The sequence below is a fragment of the Pseudorasbora parva genome, chromosome 19 (assembly GCF_024679245.1).
Source record: "Pseudorasbora parva isolate DD20220531a chromosome 19, ASM2467924v1, whole genome shotgun sequence".
Classification (NCBI taxonomy): Eukaryota; Metazoa; Chordata; class Actinopteri; order Cypriniformes; family Gobionidae; genus Pseudorasbora; species Pseudorasbora parva.
The window spans coordinates 34,477,172-34,494,413 of NC_090190.1; the positions used below are offsets into that span (position 1 = coordinate 34,477,172).

Below are 17,242 nucleotides of genomic sequence, written 5' to 3' on the forward strand. Positions count from 1 at the left end.
AAATAACACACATTTTACCCCCCAAACACCATTTTTTCCCCGGAGAACTATTAAATATTAGTTGAAAAACTTAAAACTATATGAAAATTTGAAATGTTTCCATGGCAATAAACTACTTAATTTGGAGCACTAACATTATTAACTTTAAAAAAAAAAAAAAAAAAAAACATGTTTTAACTTAAATAACCAAATGATTGAATAATAAAACAAAACATGAAATGTAAAAATACAAGCTAATAATTTAACTAAAATAACACTGGTTATTAGGTTGCATGTTTGAGGAGCATGATAGTTTTGCCTCCAGAAGATCCTCTTCCTCACTCTGTGAATTTAAAATAAAGTTCCAGAGATATTCCTTTGTGAACGTGAACATACAGACTTGAGAGTTTTCAGTTGTAAACGTCCTGTTCCACCTCTACTATATTATAAATGGAGTACTGAAAAATCACTGCCATTTTCACTAGGTCATCTTTTCATTATGTGTTTTGTGAAAAGTATTCTGTGGGAAGCATCTTTTGAAAATTGGTCATCTGCCCAGACAGGGCTGCAAAAGCAGGCTGTGCAGGTGCAGACTAATCACAGTCTTTTGGCATCAAGGGACCTAATGTGCCACCCAACCAATCTTCCTGTCCTGTCATCAGTCAAGGGACATTCTGATCTTTCCAACATGCTGGTGATGGCAACTTTTACCTTAATAATCGTCTTCAAAATTTCTACTGTACAGGGTGTGCCTTCAAAATATGCCAGAAAACTTCTCAATGTCTGATTTTATTTAGTACTTATCTGACCCATTTCAACAGTCAGGGTTGCCAGGTCTGTGCAACAAAACTAGCCTAATGGTCAATCAACATTTGCCCCAAAATAGCTGGTGCTGGAAATTGCACGTTCCAGTTGGGGGTGGTAAGATTGAAATCAACCCATCAACTCGTGGCAACAATTTAAAAGTAGCTCAATTGACTTGGCAGCAAAGTCTGAAACCATGTGTAGAGGTGTGCAGTTATGACATCACTCTGTAGGCCAAAAAGCAGAAGCGAGTTAGCATTTTAGCACTTCCAGTTCCATTGTCCCAAAGTCTTTTTTTTTTTTTTTTTTTTTTTTATGGGATTTTGTTTTAATAGCTGAAATAACACAAACTCAGGACACTTTTAGGTTTTACTCTGACATAAAATACATCAGTATTACTCCACTTGTGATTTTTTTAAGCTGTTACTGTCTTAAAAAAGGCAGTTGCTAACAAATGGCTAAATGGGACTACTTTTTAATTACTTTTTAATTGTGCTCTTATAAACTATTCGAACTCAAATGTTCTAGGAAAATGTTATGAGATAAAAATTAAGAGTTGTTGGATAGTGATGGTGACGTTGAAATCGCGGGACCGCGGTGTAGTTCGTTTATTAGCCTACCTTTAGATTTTACTTTTGGTGACTGCATTTAGGTTTCAAAAATTCATACAAGTTGTGTTCATTTGGGATAATTATCTTGATGGACAAATCGTTTAGGCATCACATACTCTTGTTGATCACAGAGCTTGTTTTTGTGATAATTCGAAAGCCTGTGGAAAATCCTACTGGATTGTTATTGAGGGAACCAGAGATGGCCTACAAAGTGACATATCTGCACCACTAAATTCAAATGTGCCGCACAAGTCCTGAAAAGTGAAGCCAAAACGCTTCGATTGGCTGGTCCCAATATAGCTCATAAGCCCCGCCCTCTCCATGTACTCGAATGGGACGTGAGACAAACTAAACAATTAAATTACACTTTACACGGCAGTTTCTGTTATTTTACATAGTTTTCTTTTTTTGTCACTCTGATGCTTTTTTTTATTAAATTATGTTTTAGTTATTTAATGCTATAAAAACGAGAAAGACGTCTCTGAGTGAAGTAGTCATTTTTGGGAGGAGATTGGAGCTTTAACTTTAATTTCTACATTTCCATAACTGTTTATTTCACACCGACTTGAGTTTTTCTGCAGTAAATTGTACAAGATGATTTTATGGGAGTGTGGGCGGGGCCTTGATCCGCAGCTCCTCTGCGCAGACTCGGGCTCCGAATCAGCGGTTTGGGAAGAGTGAAGGTGCGTCGTCCATCTTTTTTTAGTCTAAAATTGTCATTTTTTAAAATATTTTAAATTGTTAAAAGTTGAATAAAACACCCAAACTCAATTAACATTAAATCATTGTTCAATTTAATGTTTGTGGCTTTAACCCATTCCTACTTTTTGAGACATATATTTACACACTTAATAAATAAAAAACATCTTTCCGCATATTTTCTCTTGCAAGGCTATGTAAAAATCTTGCAAATGTCAAGTGATTTTGTGGACCAACCGTATATTGCTCGGGTTTATGTATTTTTTATTTATTTCTGGCAGTGATATAGAAACTATTTCACACATAAAAGTGTTTTACACACAAAATGAAACATTTTAGTACATTTCCTATAGGTGTAATGAAACCGTTACACTTCACTCATGGCTCTACACAAGGGTCTTCGATTAACAATCTACATTCAAATGAAAATAAGCAGTAAAAAGAATCAAACCAGGACCAAACACTTCTTTTTTAAAGATTTACAAGGATTTTTAGTAACACTTTACAATAAGATTGTATAAATTAACATGAATTCATTTCTGCACAAACATTAAGTTTTATACATTAACATTAGTTAATGCATTATGAATAATAATATACAATAGAATATTTATAAATCAACATTGACCAAAATTAAATGCTATTTAAAAAATCATAATACATAACGCATTAACTAATATCAACATACAGAACCTTATTGTAAAGTTTTACCAGCTTTTTCTCCCACATGTCTAATCTATAATGTTTTATATATGCTACTGCTCATGATGGCAGTGTGGAAGACAAGACCCTAACAGACAAACAAGTCATGATATCGCAAACATATAATAATAATAATAATAAATCATGAGAACCCACACAGATACTGTTAAGTTACAAGTGATTTTTGACAATTGTTACAAAACCCAATGCTGTTCAAATGGAAAGACGGTATTAGGTAGACATTTGGGAGCCGTCTTAAACTTTGTAATAGCAGCCAATAGAGCTTTTGCAGTACTTTCCGAAACAATACGAAATGGCATTACTTTCTGTACAAGCCAACAAAATCTGCTCAACATTAGGTAGAGGTGTGCGTAACATCTTGATGTCCAGTCCATTAGAATCCGTACTTGGCTTGCGTTTGTCGTCGAGTCATTTTGTTGTCGGCCCAGTTGTTCTTGAGTTCCAGCTCGCGTTCCTTGGCCTGATGAATCAGATACGTTATTTGGTGCTTGCGTCTCTGTTGCCCCGTTGGCTGATCTCCTTTTTTCTGAAAATGAGATGGAAAAGTCAGTCTCTCTTTCATTTATTTCAATCCATCAGGAAATGGACACTAGTAACTTCCGCACCAGTCTGAACTGAAACGTCCTCATTTAGTGCCTGCTATTGGAGGTGCTTACCTTGCTGAAGGACTTGCGTGGCTCTGCCTCGGCTGACATGTTCTTGGCCATCCACTGCTTATTGCCGCTGAGCTGATCGTCTCCTTTGATCTCTAGGAACTTGATTTCTTCTCTCCCGCGATTCTGTTTGCCTTGCAGCCGCCGGAACTGGAGAAATACAAAGAATGTTACAATTTAACCCTGATCAATCAGAAGTTAGTGATGGCAAACCGTCATGATGCTAGGATGCACTAGATGGTTTCTAGGGTGTTCTTAGTGGTTGCTAGGCGGTTACTTACTGGCCCAAGAAATAACAACACTACAACCTTTGTTTGAATTCTGCACCTGTTTTACATTCACTAGGCAAATTTATAAATACATTTGCTTGGAAAAGTAACAACACACCTCGACAAGATGCATGATGCCAATGAAGTTACCAAATGCACACCAAAGATTAAAACTCAAGTAAAAAATGATATTACTATGAGCAATAGCAATCAGGGATGTGACTGACTAAAGATCAAATCTATTTATAATTTATTCAAAATAATATTTGTATGTTTTTTTATTATTATTTACAAATCAATGAAACTACCACTATTGCAATTATATTATTGTACTGTCAAATAAAAGAATATTTTAAAATACAAAAATTAAACAAATCAATAAAATATATTACTATTGCAATAATACAATTGTACTGTAACATAGAAAAAGATTATTCAAAATATTTTGTTTATTCCTTCTTTTTCTTTCGGCTGTTCCCTTCAGGGGTCGCCACAGTGAATCATCTGCCTCCATCTAGTCCTATCCTCTGTATCCTCTTCTCTCAGACCGACTACCTTCATGTCCTCCTTCACTCCATCCATAAACCTCCACTTTGGTCTTCCTCTTGTCCTCCTGCCTGGCAGCTCTAACCTCAGTATCCTTTTACCGATGTATTCACTCTCCCTCCTCTGAACATGTCCAAACCATCTCAACCTAGCCTCTAACTTTGTCTCCAAAACATCTCACATGTGCTGTCCCTCTGATGTACTCATTCCTGATCCTATCCATCCTCGTCACTCCCAAAGAGAACCTCAACATCTTCAGCTTTGCTACCTCGAGCTCTTCCTCCTGTCTTTTCCTCAGTGCAACCGTCTCCAAACCATACAACATCGCTCGTCTCACTACTGTTCTGTACAACTTTCCTTTCATTCTTGCTGGTACACTTTTATCACACAACAGACCTGACACTTTTCTCCACCCATTCCAACCTGCCTGCACACACTTCTTACTGAAATGACTAAAACTGACAAATCAATAAATGTATTATGACTGCAATAATACTAATGTACTGTGAAATGGAGGGACATTTTTTTTTTTTTTGAAATGAGTAAAACTGACAAATCAATTAAATATATTATGATTGCAATAATATTAATGTACTGTGAAATGTAGAAAATAACTTTCAAAGTAATACAAATCTTTTTATTACTATTTAAATTATTAAAACAAAAAAATGTATATGTATTACAAATATATGTTTTAAATGTTAATTTATAAAATTATATGTATTAAAAATGTAAATGTATTACAACTGCAATAATTCTATTGGACTGTAATAAATGACAATTTAATAACAATTAACATTATTTAATTTGTTAATAAATAAATATTAAATGCATTATCAATTCATTCCTAATTATAAAATTTGAGAATTTTATTTAAAAAAACAATTTAAAAAAACAGAATGATTATTGTTACTTTGTTTTACAGAATAATTCAATTACATTACTAATATTTATATTTATTTATATAATATATAAACAGTACTAAGTATTTGATAATACTGCTGATGTTCATCAAAAAATTATTGAGCTTCTATTTAGCACAACTGATGTGTGAGTGGATGAATGTTTATATGTGAATAAAAGCCTAATTCAATCTGTTCATCGTATAAAGCGATCGAGTCTCTTCAGAAAATTTTGACTAAACCGCTCAATTCATATGAATTAGTTTTACGATGTCTTTATGAACTTTTTGAAGTGTTAAAGTGGTAGTTGTGTAGCTGTCAATGGAGGGATAGAAATCTCTCAGATTTCATCAAAAAGATTTGTGTTCCAAAGAAAAAAAAAGTCATACGTGTGTGATATGACTTGAGGGTGAGTAAATGTTGACAGAATTTTTGGGGGAACTATCCCTTTAAGCAAATTATGTGTCATACTTCAGGTTAAAAAATATGGAAATTATATATATCCATATAATTACAGAAAAAAACACATTCCTCAGTAATAAGAGTTACTAGTACAAACAACTCACTGCTTCATCATTGAACATTGAAGAGGACCCTGATCCATCTTGCTCATCAGCTGCAGAGTTCGGGTCTTGGTAATATCCCTCCCCATAGTACTCCTGTCAAACATATATTGATAAAGCATCAGCTGCTGAAATTGGAAAGGAATATGGTGTATGGTGCATATCCATAAGGACTCATGTCTGAAGTACCTGCGGAGAAGTCTCTGGCGGTGGATTCTCAGGGTACTGAGGTGGGTATTCTTCCTTCTGACAGTCCTGCACGGCTCCGACTGAACTGTCCGCATTAGAACTAAAGTCCAATGGGGCATCCTCTACAGCAGGTGGAGGGTGTAGAGAGGGAATGTAAAGAGAATCTGGCTTTAGAGACATCACAGGCTCTGCTGAGCTTTCTGGTAGGGAAAAGTAGTTCTCCGGAGCGACTTCATCGTCACTTCCGTCTTCATCCGCGGCCATCTGCCGTGCTAACTGCATCGCCGCTGACTTTGCTGCCGCTTTGATGGCGGACGGGGACGGGCTGGTTCCAGAAAGACCCTGGGACTTTGCTGCGGGTACTTTCGGCTTATCCGCTTGAGGGCGTTTGGTAAGGGTGTGCGGCACCAGGGGCCGCTGCATTTCCTTCACCACCAGATTCTTAGGCTGGGGCAGCAGAGAGGACAGACCACCACCTCCCTGAAGAATATGGAAAAAAATATTCTTATTTACTAAGTAGTAGGTCCCACCCCAGAACATTTATACTTTCACAAAAAAATGATAAACGGGCCATCCAGAAAATGTTGTGATGATGATGCCGCAATAAACAGCTCATTAACATATGCCCGCCCACATAAATGCTTATTTATTATTAAGAAATTTAGACGGAGACTGAGGCACTGAGACTTATTTCAAACGTTATCCAATGATAAGTAAGGACATTTACATATAGAGTGCAAGTCCCGGCCACTTTTTCATAGCCATTAGTTTTAATAGTTTTTTCCCATAGTGATTTTAAATAAATAAATAAGTAAAAATTCTGTGAATCAAACTAATATACTACAACAAGGTTATTTGCAGAGATCTCTGCGAAGTGCCTTTTATGGGTCTTGAGAGAGGAAATGACATTGGTGTCAATGAAGGCCCGTCTGAGCCATCGGATTTCAACAAAACTATCTTCATTTGTGTTCCGAAGATGAACGGAGGTCTTACGGGTATCGAACGATATTAGGGTAAGTAATTAATGACAGAATTTTCATTTTTGGGTGAACTAACCCTTTAAAACTGCAGTCTGTATGTTTTGCCTCTTTGTCGCCATCTCTGGTTGAAACCTGAAATCGCAATTATTTGTGGAATTATCGTCTTCGGTTGTGCATCGGCATGACTCCTCAGCGCGATGAATCTAATGTTTTTAGGATTATGTGTGGCTGTCAGTCACCTCACCGCTGTGGATACTGTACTTCAGAATCACAGATTCTACATCTTGGAAGTACGACCAAAATAAGAACTTTCTCTGTCATACTTAATCTAAGTAAATGTCTAACAAGTAACATGTCTGCCACTTTTGTTCTGACCAACTGAGAAAAAAAGCATTACAATAAATTGCGCTTGAACTGTGATTAAATCGATCGTTTAGCTCACATCACATCAAACCATGCAAATTATTGTTATACTTTGTTCTCAAATAGTTGATGTTAACAACATCAGCTTTGCGTGACTTTGCGTTACCTGTAGATTTTAATTTTTGTACAGTGTAATCTTTTGCTTTTGACTACGGGTGAATCTCCAGTTGTCACTGATGTCCTCGTTTGAAACTTTCTGGATTACAATCTGCCATCAAAATGATATGTTTAATTATTCCAGCTGCTGTGAGAGAAGATTATTAATGCAGCATCCTGATATGCTCTATAGCTTACTAGCCAGACTAATGTATACAGAGGTGACATAATGACGCAAAGACATGCTCGAATTTCCCACAGAAATCCACCAGCACCACTTAAATTATAATACATTACTACAAGCTTACCATTGTGAATCAAGCTACGGTATGGAAATAGTAACACCAGCTGGTTATGTACTTATCATTAAGTACAGACTGCAGCTTTAACGCAATTCTCTGATGGGTGGAGATCATGGGCAGAATCATGGGTAATGTAGTTGTTCCACCCAGAAGTTTGTTGGTGAACATAACTATTTAAAAATAATATACATCTAATTGTACATATTAATTATAACTTTATATATTTAAATATGAAGAAAAAACATTCTAAGGGTCAGAAGAAGGTGGGGAATGTTTATTTTAAAATAAAGTGAAGCTGTAATAATAATTAAAGCTGCGAGCAGCGATGACGGGCCCAAGCCGGGGGCACCGCCACCCCGGTGGCATCAGTTTAACTGTGCACAGCAAGCCAATAGGCATTTAATATGGGAAAAAATAAATAATGGGACTATGTCAAAGTCATTTGAATTCACCTCATTAACTGCAGCCACTGGTGCTGCTATGACCAGGAACCACAACACTCACATCTATGAGATCAATTACATTTTATTCATTAATTTTATGTCAGATGATGTCAAATGTCAATTTCAAAATGAGTGCAGAATACTGTCCAAATGCTGAAGTTGTATTATCCTTACACTTCTCTTTATGTGTTTTTGACCTACCGTAGCTTGTGATTGTTCACCAATTTTATGCAGCAAAAAGCATGCTTGTTTTATTTCAATATGTGTGGCATTCAATATTTTTTTTAAATAAAAAATAATAAAAATAAAGCCAAATCACAGAAGCCGCAAAAATTATTTTAATATCAGTGTCAGGTAAGAGGAATATGCCTGCATACATTTTATGGAAGTGTGTTATAAACAGCCACTTTTAAATGTTTAAATGTAATTAAATTTAAAATAACGATATCAAAGTCATCTGAATATATTTACTGGTCAAAGTCGACCTCTCTAAAACATGCAGCATGTTTTTATACCGCTGAGAATGTGCACGACAGGCAATATGCATTTAAACAGGAGAATATTTGAAAATTGCTCTAATATGCCACATGTATCACAGCAGCTGGTACCCCTATGATCACAAGCCACACCTATTATGAAATTTAAATATAGATTTTTTTTTTTTTATGTATTAGGATATAATGGGTCACTTTCAATTATGTGCAAATGTATATTTTGCAGCTCAAAATGTTGTAAGTTCAGAAGGCCAGTATTTAATTAAAGATATAGTATATTTTTTGTTTTTTTAAAACTTATTTTTCACACTAAAGTGATAGTTATTTGTGATATGAAGGTTTAAATTATGACAATCAAGAGACAAGGTGATACACACAAAGAGTGAGACCCCTCCACACACACACACACACACACACACACACACACACACACACACACAAACAACCCAAACAGAGTGAAACTCAGAGAGGGAGAGTGAGGGGGGAGGGGAACAACAGACAGAGAGACAGAGTCTAATTCCGAAAGAAACAAGATAATCTAAACAGTGGGAGAAAGTTTTTTTTTCTTCACTGTCTGGAAACACTGTTTTGCAATAACAATAGTTTTATCTTCAAAACGGTGTTCTCAAGGACATATCCAACCTGGTTCATAACTAAGGCTATACTCCCCACCGCTCTCATTTTCGTCCACAAATAAAAGGCATTAATCTGCTTATTTTTAGGTTACACAAACTTCTTTGTTTGAAAAGGAAACTCAAATGTGTTTTTTCTATTGTTACAAATTAACTGGTTCTATAATTTTATTGTAACCCAGAATAATATATTTTTTTATCCTTTAATGCTTGCCAAAGCACACAGCAATGAGCTTATCTTTTCACAATCAAAATGAAGCTGGCACCATCCCCCTCCAAACACACACACACACACATACTGAGAGAGAGAGAGAGAGAGAGAGAGAGAGAGAGAGAGAGAGAGAGAGAGAGAGAGAGAGAGAGAGAGAGAGAGAGAGAGAGAGAGAGAGAGAGAGGGGCAAAGTGAGATTTAGATTAAACATATTTTTCAGCAAAACAATAATAGTAAAGTCTAAACGGTGGGGAAAAGTTTCAAGCCACACCTATGATGTAATTTAATTATAGATGAATTCTAATGTAATAGGATATAATAGGTCATTTTCAAATATGTGCAAAGTTATCTTTTGAATGGCAATATTTTGTAAGTCCAAGAAACCTGTATTTAATTCAAAAGTATTTTTTTTATTTTTTTAACTTATTTTTTACATTTGTATTAGCCTATGTTTTGTAACGGTTCAATTATTACCATCAAGAGAAAGTGACTGACACACACACACACACACACCTGCAGCTTACTGTGTGTGTGTGTAAGCTGCAGCCCATCCCCCCTCCACACACACACACACAAACACACACACTCATGTCTGGTTCGCTATCTTTTTGGGGACTCATAGACGTAATGGTTTTTATGCTGTACAAACCATATATTCTGTCCTCCTACACTGCTCCTACCCCTAAACCTACCCATCACACAAAACTTTCTGCATTTTCACCTTTACAAAAGAACTCATTCTGTCTGATTTATAAGCTTTTGTACCCATTGGGAAGTCCCCATGAGTCTGTGTGCATTCAGGTTTAAGTCCCCACCAGGCTAGAAAATCATTCACACACACACAGAGGCAAGTTTTTTTTCTTGAAAACTTATACAATATTGCCCTCTACTGGTCATTTAAGGGAGAGCATAAGTGTTGAAAAAAAAAACAAAAAAAAACAGTGTGATATAAAGAATAACCAGCAGGTGGGAGTATAGCCTTATTTATGAACCAGGTACTTGTGTCCATATTTTGTATTTTTTAGGCTTTTGCTACAGGAACACCGTTTGAGATATCCAATAACCGTTCACATTTTAGCATCTTCTGTATATTTACTTCATGTTGTCCGAGTTTGGAGGAGATTGAATGAATCGCTTTTGAGGAGAAGGTAAAAACTCAGAGCTCGCTTTCGACTTCTTGTTATCTTCCAACCAAATTATCTGACTTCCTGTTGGTCAGAGCTAATGACTGTAAATTAGAAAGTTGTCCGGCTCGAAATGTACAATATATATACCGAGTTTGGTGAATGTACATAAAACTAACCCCCCACTTTGGACAAAAGATGGCGCTACTGAGCCCCTCTACCACGCCCGTTTCTGAATCTTTGCTTGCATCTTCTGGACAGCATGTCAGATGTGTGTGTTGAGTTTCATGCAATTTCAAGCATGGTAAGTGTCTCAAAAACACCTAAAAAGATTATTGGACTTTGACACGTTGCCATGACAACAGTATTTCAAGAATCAGGAATCCATTTATATGTCTATATCTGCTATGTTTTGACATTATACTGATGAAGTTTGAAGTAAATCGGGTGAAAATAAGATGGGGATTTAAAGCATTTTTGAAAGTGACACACTTCCTGCTGCCAGTTGGTGGCGCTATAACTTTGACTCACAAAAGTCATATCCATGTGATCGTCCTCTTACAACGAACACACAGCTGAAGTTTCATCAAAATGAATTAATGTATGCAGAAGTTATAATATACTTCCTGTTTGCCTTTTCTCGCCATAAATTCGTCTCTTCGCCACGGCCAAACCGTTTGAGATATCAAAAAGTTGCTTGCAATTTAGCATCCTCAGTGTCTTGACTTCATGCTGACCGAGTTTGGTGCTGATCGGGGGAATCGTCTAGGAGGAGTATCGCAAATTCCACAGCATGCGTTTTCCGAACAACCCATAATAGCTCACTTCCTGTTGGGCTGACGCATAACTTAGAGCACGAAAGTTGTTCGGCCCGATGAGCTCTATATGTGTACCGAGTTTCATATATGTACGTGCAAGTGTGTTTGATTTATAGACCCCGTTTTCAGAGCCCACTTTAGGGGGCGCTGTCGAGCCCCCCTGCCACGCCCGGGTCCCAGCCTCAGCCCGGCCCTGATGGCCGCGCATTCTGATGCGTGTGCAAAGTTTCAAGAGTTTTCGAGCATGGGAAGGGGCCCAAAAATGCCCAAATAGTCGCGTAAAAAAATAATAAATAATAATAATAACAAAAAAAAATAATTCTTAGAAGAACAATAGGGCTCTGCGCCCTTTCAGGGCTTGGGCCCTAATAATAATAAAAACTTTACTAACAAGTGGACTTCTAAAATGTGAGAAGACGGGGACGTTTTACCCATACCTGAGGAGCTCGTTTCTTTCGTACTGGCTCGTCATCATCAGAGTCAGACTAAAACAGACAAACACCATCAATCAGAAAGAGGTTCATTCAAATAATTTGGCTTTAATGTATCAGTAAAACTCACATCTGCTGGTTTTATTACAGGTACGCTGATTTTAACGGGTTCAGTGCGTTTCTTGGGTTTCGGCAGATCCATAGTCATCCTCTTGGGTGGAGGAGCTGGTGCCTGTTCTGTCTTTTTCGGCGCGGGCAGAGAAGCGAACAGTCCGCCGGTCTTACCCGCAGGTCGAGCGGGTAAACCCGGCGAGTCGTCGCGATCACTGTCGTCGCTGCTGTCGTACGCTACTAGAGACATCGCCACCGATCAGATGTGTTCATAAGAGAGTAAATCAGACGCAAGAATCGCTGACGAGCATCACTTTAACTAACGCAGCACAACTGATCTCATAAAATTCTGTACTGTCCTTCCAGGTTTATATGGATAAACAAATATCGACACAACATGCCAAATTCGCCTCAGGATAATTCAACGGTTGCAGCAGAAGCCGTGCTTGCTACGCTTTTAAAACAATATTTTCATTGCAAAACGCGATTAAAACATGAATATATTAGTCTAAACAAACAAGTAATAACCGTTTATAAACATATATCCTTCCTCTCTAACCATTTAGACCCATAAACATATTTTCTTCCACCATCGTGAAGGATTTCCTCAACATCCGCTGCACTGTTTCAGAGGATTAAGCGACACTGACACCAACTGGCGTGGAGTGGAATCTGATCAATAAACGTGACGCACCATGACAATAAATCATCGAATAAACACTGAAAAGACAATGTCATTATATATAAAACCCTTGCAAAAAAACAATTCACACATAGCTCTACTGGAGGAGCTCGAGTATCTATTGCTATAAATTACAGCGAGGGAAACTGGGAATTATTGTGGAGATAGATAAAGCACACATTTTTCTTTACCTGAATATCATTTGAACAGTCTTGTTGTTGCTGAGGTAGAGTTCGTTCAGTTTTTAATGCTCACCAAAGCTGCATTTGATAAGAAATACAGTAAAACCAGTAATATTGTTAAAAATTAATACAATGTAAAATAACTTTTCTATTATATATATAAATATTACTATATTTTAAAATGTAATTTATTCCTGTGACGCAAAGCTGAATTTTGAGCATCTTTACTCCAGTCTTCAGTCACATTCTTGAGAAATCATTATAATATGCTGATTTGCTGCTCAAGACACTTTACCTCTTACTATCAATGTTGAAAACAGTTCTCCTGCTTAATATTATAATAATTGTGTAAACATTTGTCAAGATTCTTTGATGTATAGAACATTAAAAAACTGCCTCTGACCCCAAACATTTGAACCACATTGTACATTTGTACGGAAAATAAGCAGTGTGTATTAGTTGGTAGCATGTGTTTGTGGAATAAAATTAAGGAAGCCAAGTATAACATTTGGTTAGTTTTATTGACAAAATCTGCAGGACACATACATTATTTCACCATGATAAATAATCTTGCTGTTGTTGTTGAGCTCAAACATAATACACAGTCTCTGTGGTAACTCAGTACCAGTAGCTTTTACGAGGCCTTCTATCTTCTTGAATGTTTAATTTCTCCATAACTTCTTCCTCAAGGGTTTTCAAAGATGGCATGTACGTTTTCAGAAGCGTGTCCTCTGGTGATGTGTCCTTGGGTCCATCTGTAAGGTAGATAAACACTCCATATTTAAATATTTGTATACATGAAACATAAGGTAGAAATGGATTGTTTTTTTAATCTTTCTACTCCATTCGCTTTCCTCAGAAACCCCACCTTTCCACTGCTGGGGAATGATGCCATCTTTTCTCTGGTAGACTGGTTTTGGAATAATTCGTCCTGTCCTGACAGAAATGCGCACTCGCTCACCCTCTTCAGTGTATCTCCACTCAATATCTGTGGGCTTCCTAAGAAATATTAGACACAAACAGATTATAGACCGATCAGGCATAACATTATCCCCCTAACATCCTCATTTTGCTGTCAAAACAGCCCTGACCCATTGAGGCATGGACTTTACTAGACCCCTGAAGGTGTGCTGTGCAGCCCCATATGCGACAAACTGCAATGCCCAGTGTATTCTGACACCGATCTATCAGAACCAACATTAACTTCTTGAGCAATTTGAGCTACAGTAGCTCGTCTGTTTTATCGGACCACACGGGCCAGCCTTCGCTTAACATATGCATCAATGAGCCTTGGCCGCTCGGTTCATCACTGTTCCTTCCTTGGAGCAATTTTGACAAAAACTGACCACTGCAGACCGGGAACACTCCACAAGAGCTGCAGTTTTGAAGATGCTCTGACCCAGTCGTCTGGCCATAACAATTCGGCCCTTGTCAAACTCGCTCAAATCCTTACACTTGCCCATTTTTCCTGCTTTTAACACAACAACTTTAAAAACATGTACTTGCTGCTTAATATATCCCACCCAGTAATGGTCGCATGATGAAGAGATAATCAGTGTTATTCACTTCATAATGTTATGCCGGATCAGTGTATTATTCTAATGTTTGGTGTTCACCTGTCAGTAGGGTCAATAAGCATAACATCCTTCAGCAGCAGAGGGGCTTCACTGGCGATGTAAGTACCCCGGTAATCTCCAGATCTGCCAACAAACCTGTAATGCTAGAGAAAAAAAAACATTTTTAAACAATTAAAATTGCTGCTTTTCAATGAATTGCTAACAGAAAAGAGTCTTATTATAGACATGTTTTACACTTACCGTGTTCAGGCCCTCGAGTATGACCCAGTTTCGATGCCGGAACACCTGAGAAACTTTGCCCTGCTTTCCTTTGTCTTTTCCAGACAAAATCTCCACCTAGTTGAATTAGATTAAAATGGTATGTTATGCAGATATGCGTTGTAAAATAATTCAAAACATGCACAAGTTTAGGGGATAAATGGTGTTAAAACATCCACAACAGGGAGATTATCTTATCTTTTAGATGCCATGGACTTCCAAATATAATCATCCTTGTGCGAGGGACCCCTATTTAATATTATATACAAATATTATTTGAAAAAGTTTTTAGTACTTTTTATTTTTATGCTTTTTTCCCTATCTGTAATTAATGTACTGTTAAATGTATTATTTATGTAATTTTTTTATTTTTATTTTAATAAATTATTTTTTAATTGTTAAGTCACCATGAAATCAAAATTAGTATTTTTATGGAATATTGTAAATTATTTATAATCATTATTGCACTTTTTTTTTAAATTCATGTGCTCTTTTAAACTTTAATCAAAATAACTGCCCCTCCCACTTCCAACAACAGTTGCCGTTTCATAACTATACAGTAGGCAAAAATACTGTATAACAAAAGTAGTCTGTCCGAATTCATTACCGAATACAGGGTACACTCTTTACTGATGACTTCCTACTTCTGGCGAAATTCTGAAGTGTGGATACGGTGGACACTTAACTATCCCATGAGGCCACGGGAGAGGATTTGTGAATGCGTAGGTCACATAATAATGACATGGCGAATATAGTATGTCCAGATTACATTCATACTACACACATTCATATTAAATAGAACATACTTTTAGTTTTTCAAAGTACATATTCAAAATAAGAGAGCATGCGATTTCGAACTCAGGCAAAATCTCTTCTCTGATGGCGTGAGGGTGGGTCAACCTGTCAATCACATGACATCACAGCAAGAGCAAACTACAACCATCCAATCTACATTTTCTTCTTTTTCGAAAAACCGTTTCACTTGGATTCACATCACAATAGAGAAGAAAAGACTCATGCTGACTTTAATGAACAATGTATTTAATTTTTTTCATCTTAAATTGCATTTTTGTCCCGTAAATTGTTCCACAGTACCCCTAGTTTGAAACCCCCTTTTAAACAATATCAGTACTATTGTATTTCAGTAGACTAAAATATTCCTATGATATGAGAGAAGGGAAAAAAAAAAGATCAAACCCACATATTTATTACTTTTATAAGTTTAAACACAGAAATGGTCACTTACTGTGTCTCCTCTCACGATATGCCATTCTTCTTTTGCAATCGGTTCAACAAACACCTTTCTTCTTTTCTTGCCTGGTGGATTGAGCCGCTTGGCTGCGATCGTCCACGGTCTGTTTGTCCCGTACCGATAATCATGTGGAAATGCAGCTTTTGCTGCCATCGAAAGCAGCGCTGTCAGTCTCATGCTGCTGTGGACAAAACAACAATACATAAATAAATTATCGATTGAATCTACACTTGAACAACATATAACGTTATGTTATGCATTTATTCTGTAAAAAAATACAACACATTTAAATGGTATATTCTTCAGACAGTTCCGAATACTACACTTTCTTGGGCTTTGATGAGTGTTTATGCGTGAGGTCTTTGTACGGTTCCCTACCTGAATTGCTGCTTTTAGAGGCACATTTAAATAAAATAACTAAATTAGTTTGTAGAAATCCTAAATTCTCCATCCACAAGGGTCAAACTTGTGTAGTAGAACATGCTCTACTTCCTGTTCCTTTCGAGACAAGCAACGTAAGTGTCAAAATAAAGGTCTCGATAGGGCACCGTAGGGCACACATAAAAAAAGATTAAAAACAAATTTAAAAAAAAAATAAAGAAAAAGAAGCATAAATTATGCGCTAAGGTATCCTATTGAATTATAATACTTTTAAATAATTTTAAAAATCTTCCTAAAAGGTTTTGTTGGCACTTACATAACGTTTTTCAATCCCTGAGAGAGGTTAATATATGTCAATATTTTTGGCTTTGGGAGGAAATTTCTCAATAATATTTTCATGCTAAATATACTTAATAAATGAGTACAATTCTGTATAATTTTACAGAATATCGTTTGGTAAACTATGCACAATAAATCAAGTTAAAAAAAAAAAGACAAATGGAGTGAAATAAATAAAATAAGTGTGCAAGTAAAAATAGCTGAGCTTATCATTGACCGGGTTGTATTAATGATTTAATGCTTTTCGTTGCATACAAGTAAATGCCCGGTAAAGACTTGGGCAGGAACATTTGAATTTGTACAAAAAAATATTAAATGTTACTACTTTGGGACTTAATTCATATCACCATAAGCATATTAGACATTTTCTGAATTCTAATAAAAAGTCAGTGATTATGTCCTATATAACAATGTAACGTTAGTTGTTTATATTTCATGAAAATGTATACAAAAAATGACAGTTGCCTGACAGAATATTAAAAGGAATCTTTTTTTTATTACTCGCGTTAAATCGTTAACCAATCAAATCGCCGTTTCATTCTGTATCCAAGTAGGATGACTCAGACCA

At 36.5% G+C, this 17,242-nt stretch overlaps 2 protein-coding genes across 3 annotated transcripts; both read right to left on the reverse strand.

Moving 5' to 3' along the window:
* Positions 1–2,334: 2,334 nt before the first annotated feature.
* Positions 2,335–12,630, reverse strand: prcc (proline rich mitotic checkpoint control factor). The gene is made up of 6 exons (XM_067426025.1): positions 12,023–12,630; positions 11,899–11,946; positions 5,939–6,418; positions 5,753–5,845; positions 3,473–3,619; positions 2,335–3,342 (listed from the first exon to the last, which is right to left on the reverse strand). The coding sequence occupies exons 1-6, from the start codon at positions 12,251–12,253 to the stop codon at positions 3,190–3,192; spliced, it is 1,152 nt and encodes a 383-aa protein (XP_067282126.1). The 5' UTR covers positions 12,254–12,630; the 3' UTR covers positions 2,335–3,189.
* Positions 12,631–13,369: 739 nt separating this feature from the next.
* On the reverse strand, positions 13,370–16,476 carry mrpl24 (mitochondrial ribosomal protein L24). Of its 2 annotated transcripts, none has more exons than XM_067425252.1 (6): positions 16,333–16,476; positions 15,949–16,135; positions 14,685–14,780; positions 14,484–14,587; positions 13,736–13,866; positions 13,370–13,622 (listed from the first exon to the last, which is right to left on the reverse strand). In XM_067425252.1, the coding sequence occupies exons 2-6, from the start codon at positions 16,129–16,131 to the stop codon at positions 13,486–13,488; spliced, it is 651 nt and encodes a 216-aa protein (XP_067281353.1). In that variant the 5' UTR covers positions 16,132–16,135; positions 16,333–16,476; the 3' UTR covers positions 13,370–13,485. The 2 variants fall into 2 exon arrangements, with proteins under 2 accessions (XP_067281353.1, XP_067281354.1); XM_067425253.1 differs by having other exon boundaries at positions 15,949–16,132; positions 16,333–16,469.
* Positions 16,477–17,242: the final 766 nt, after the last annotated feature.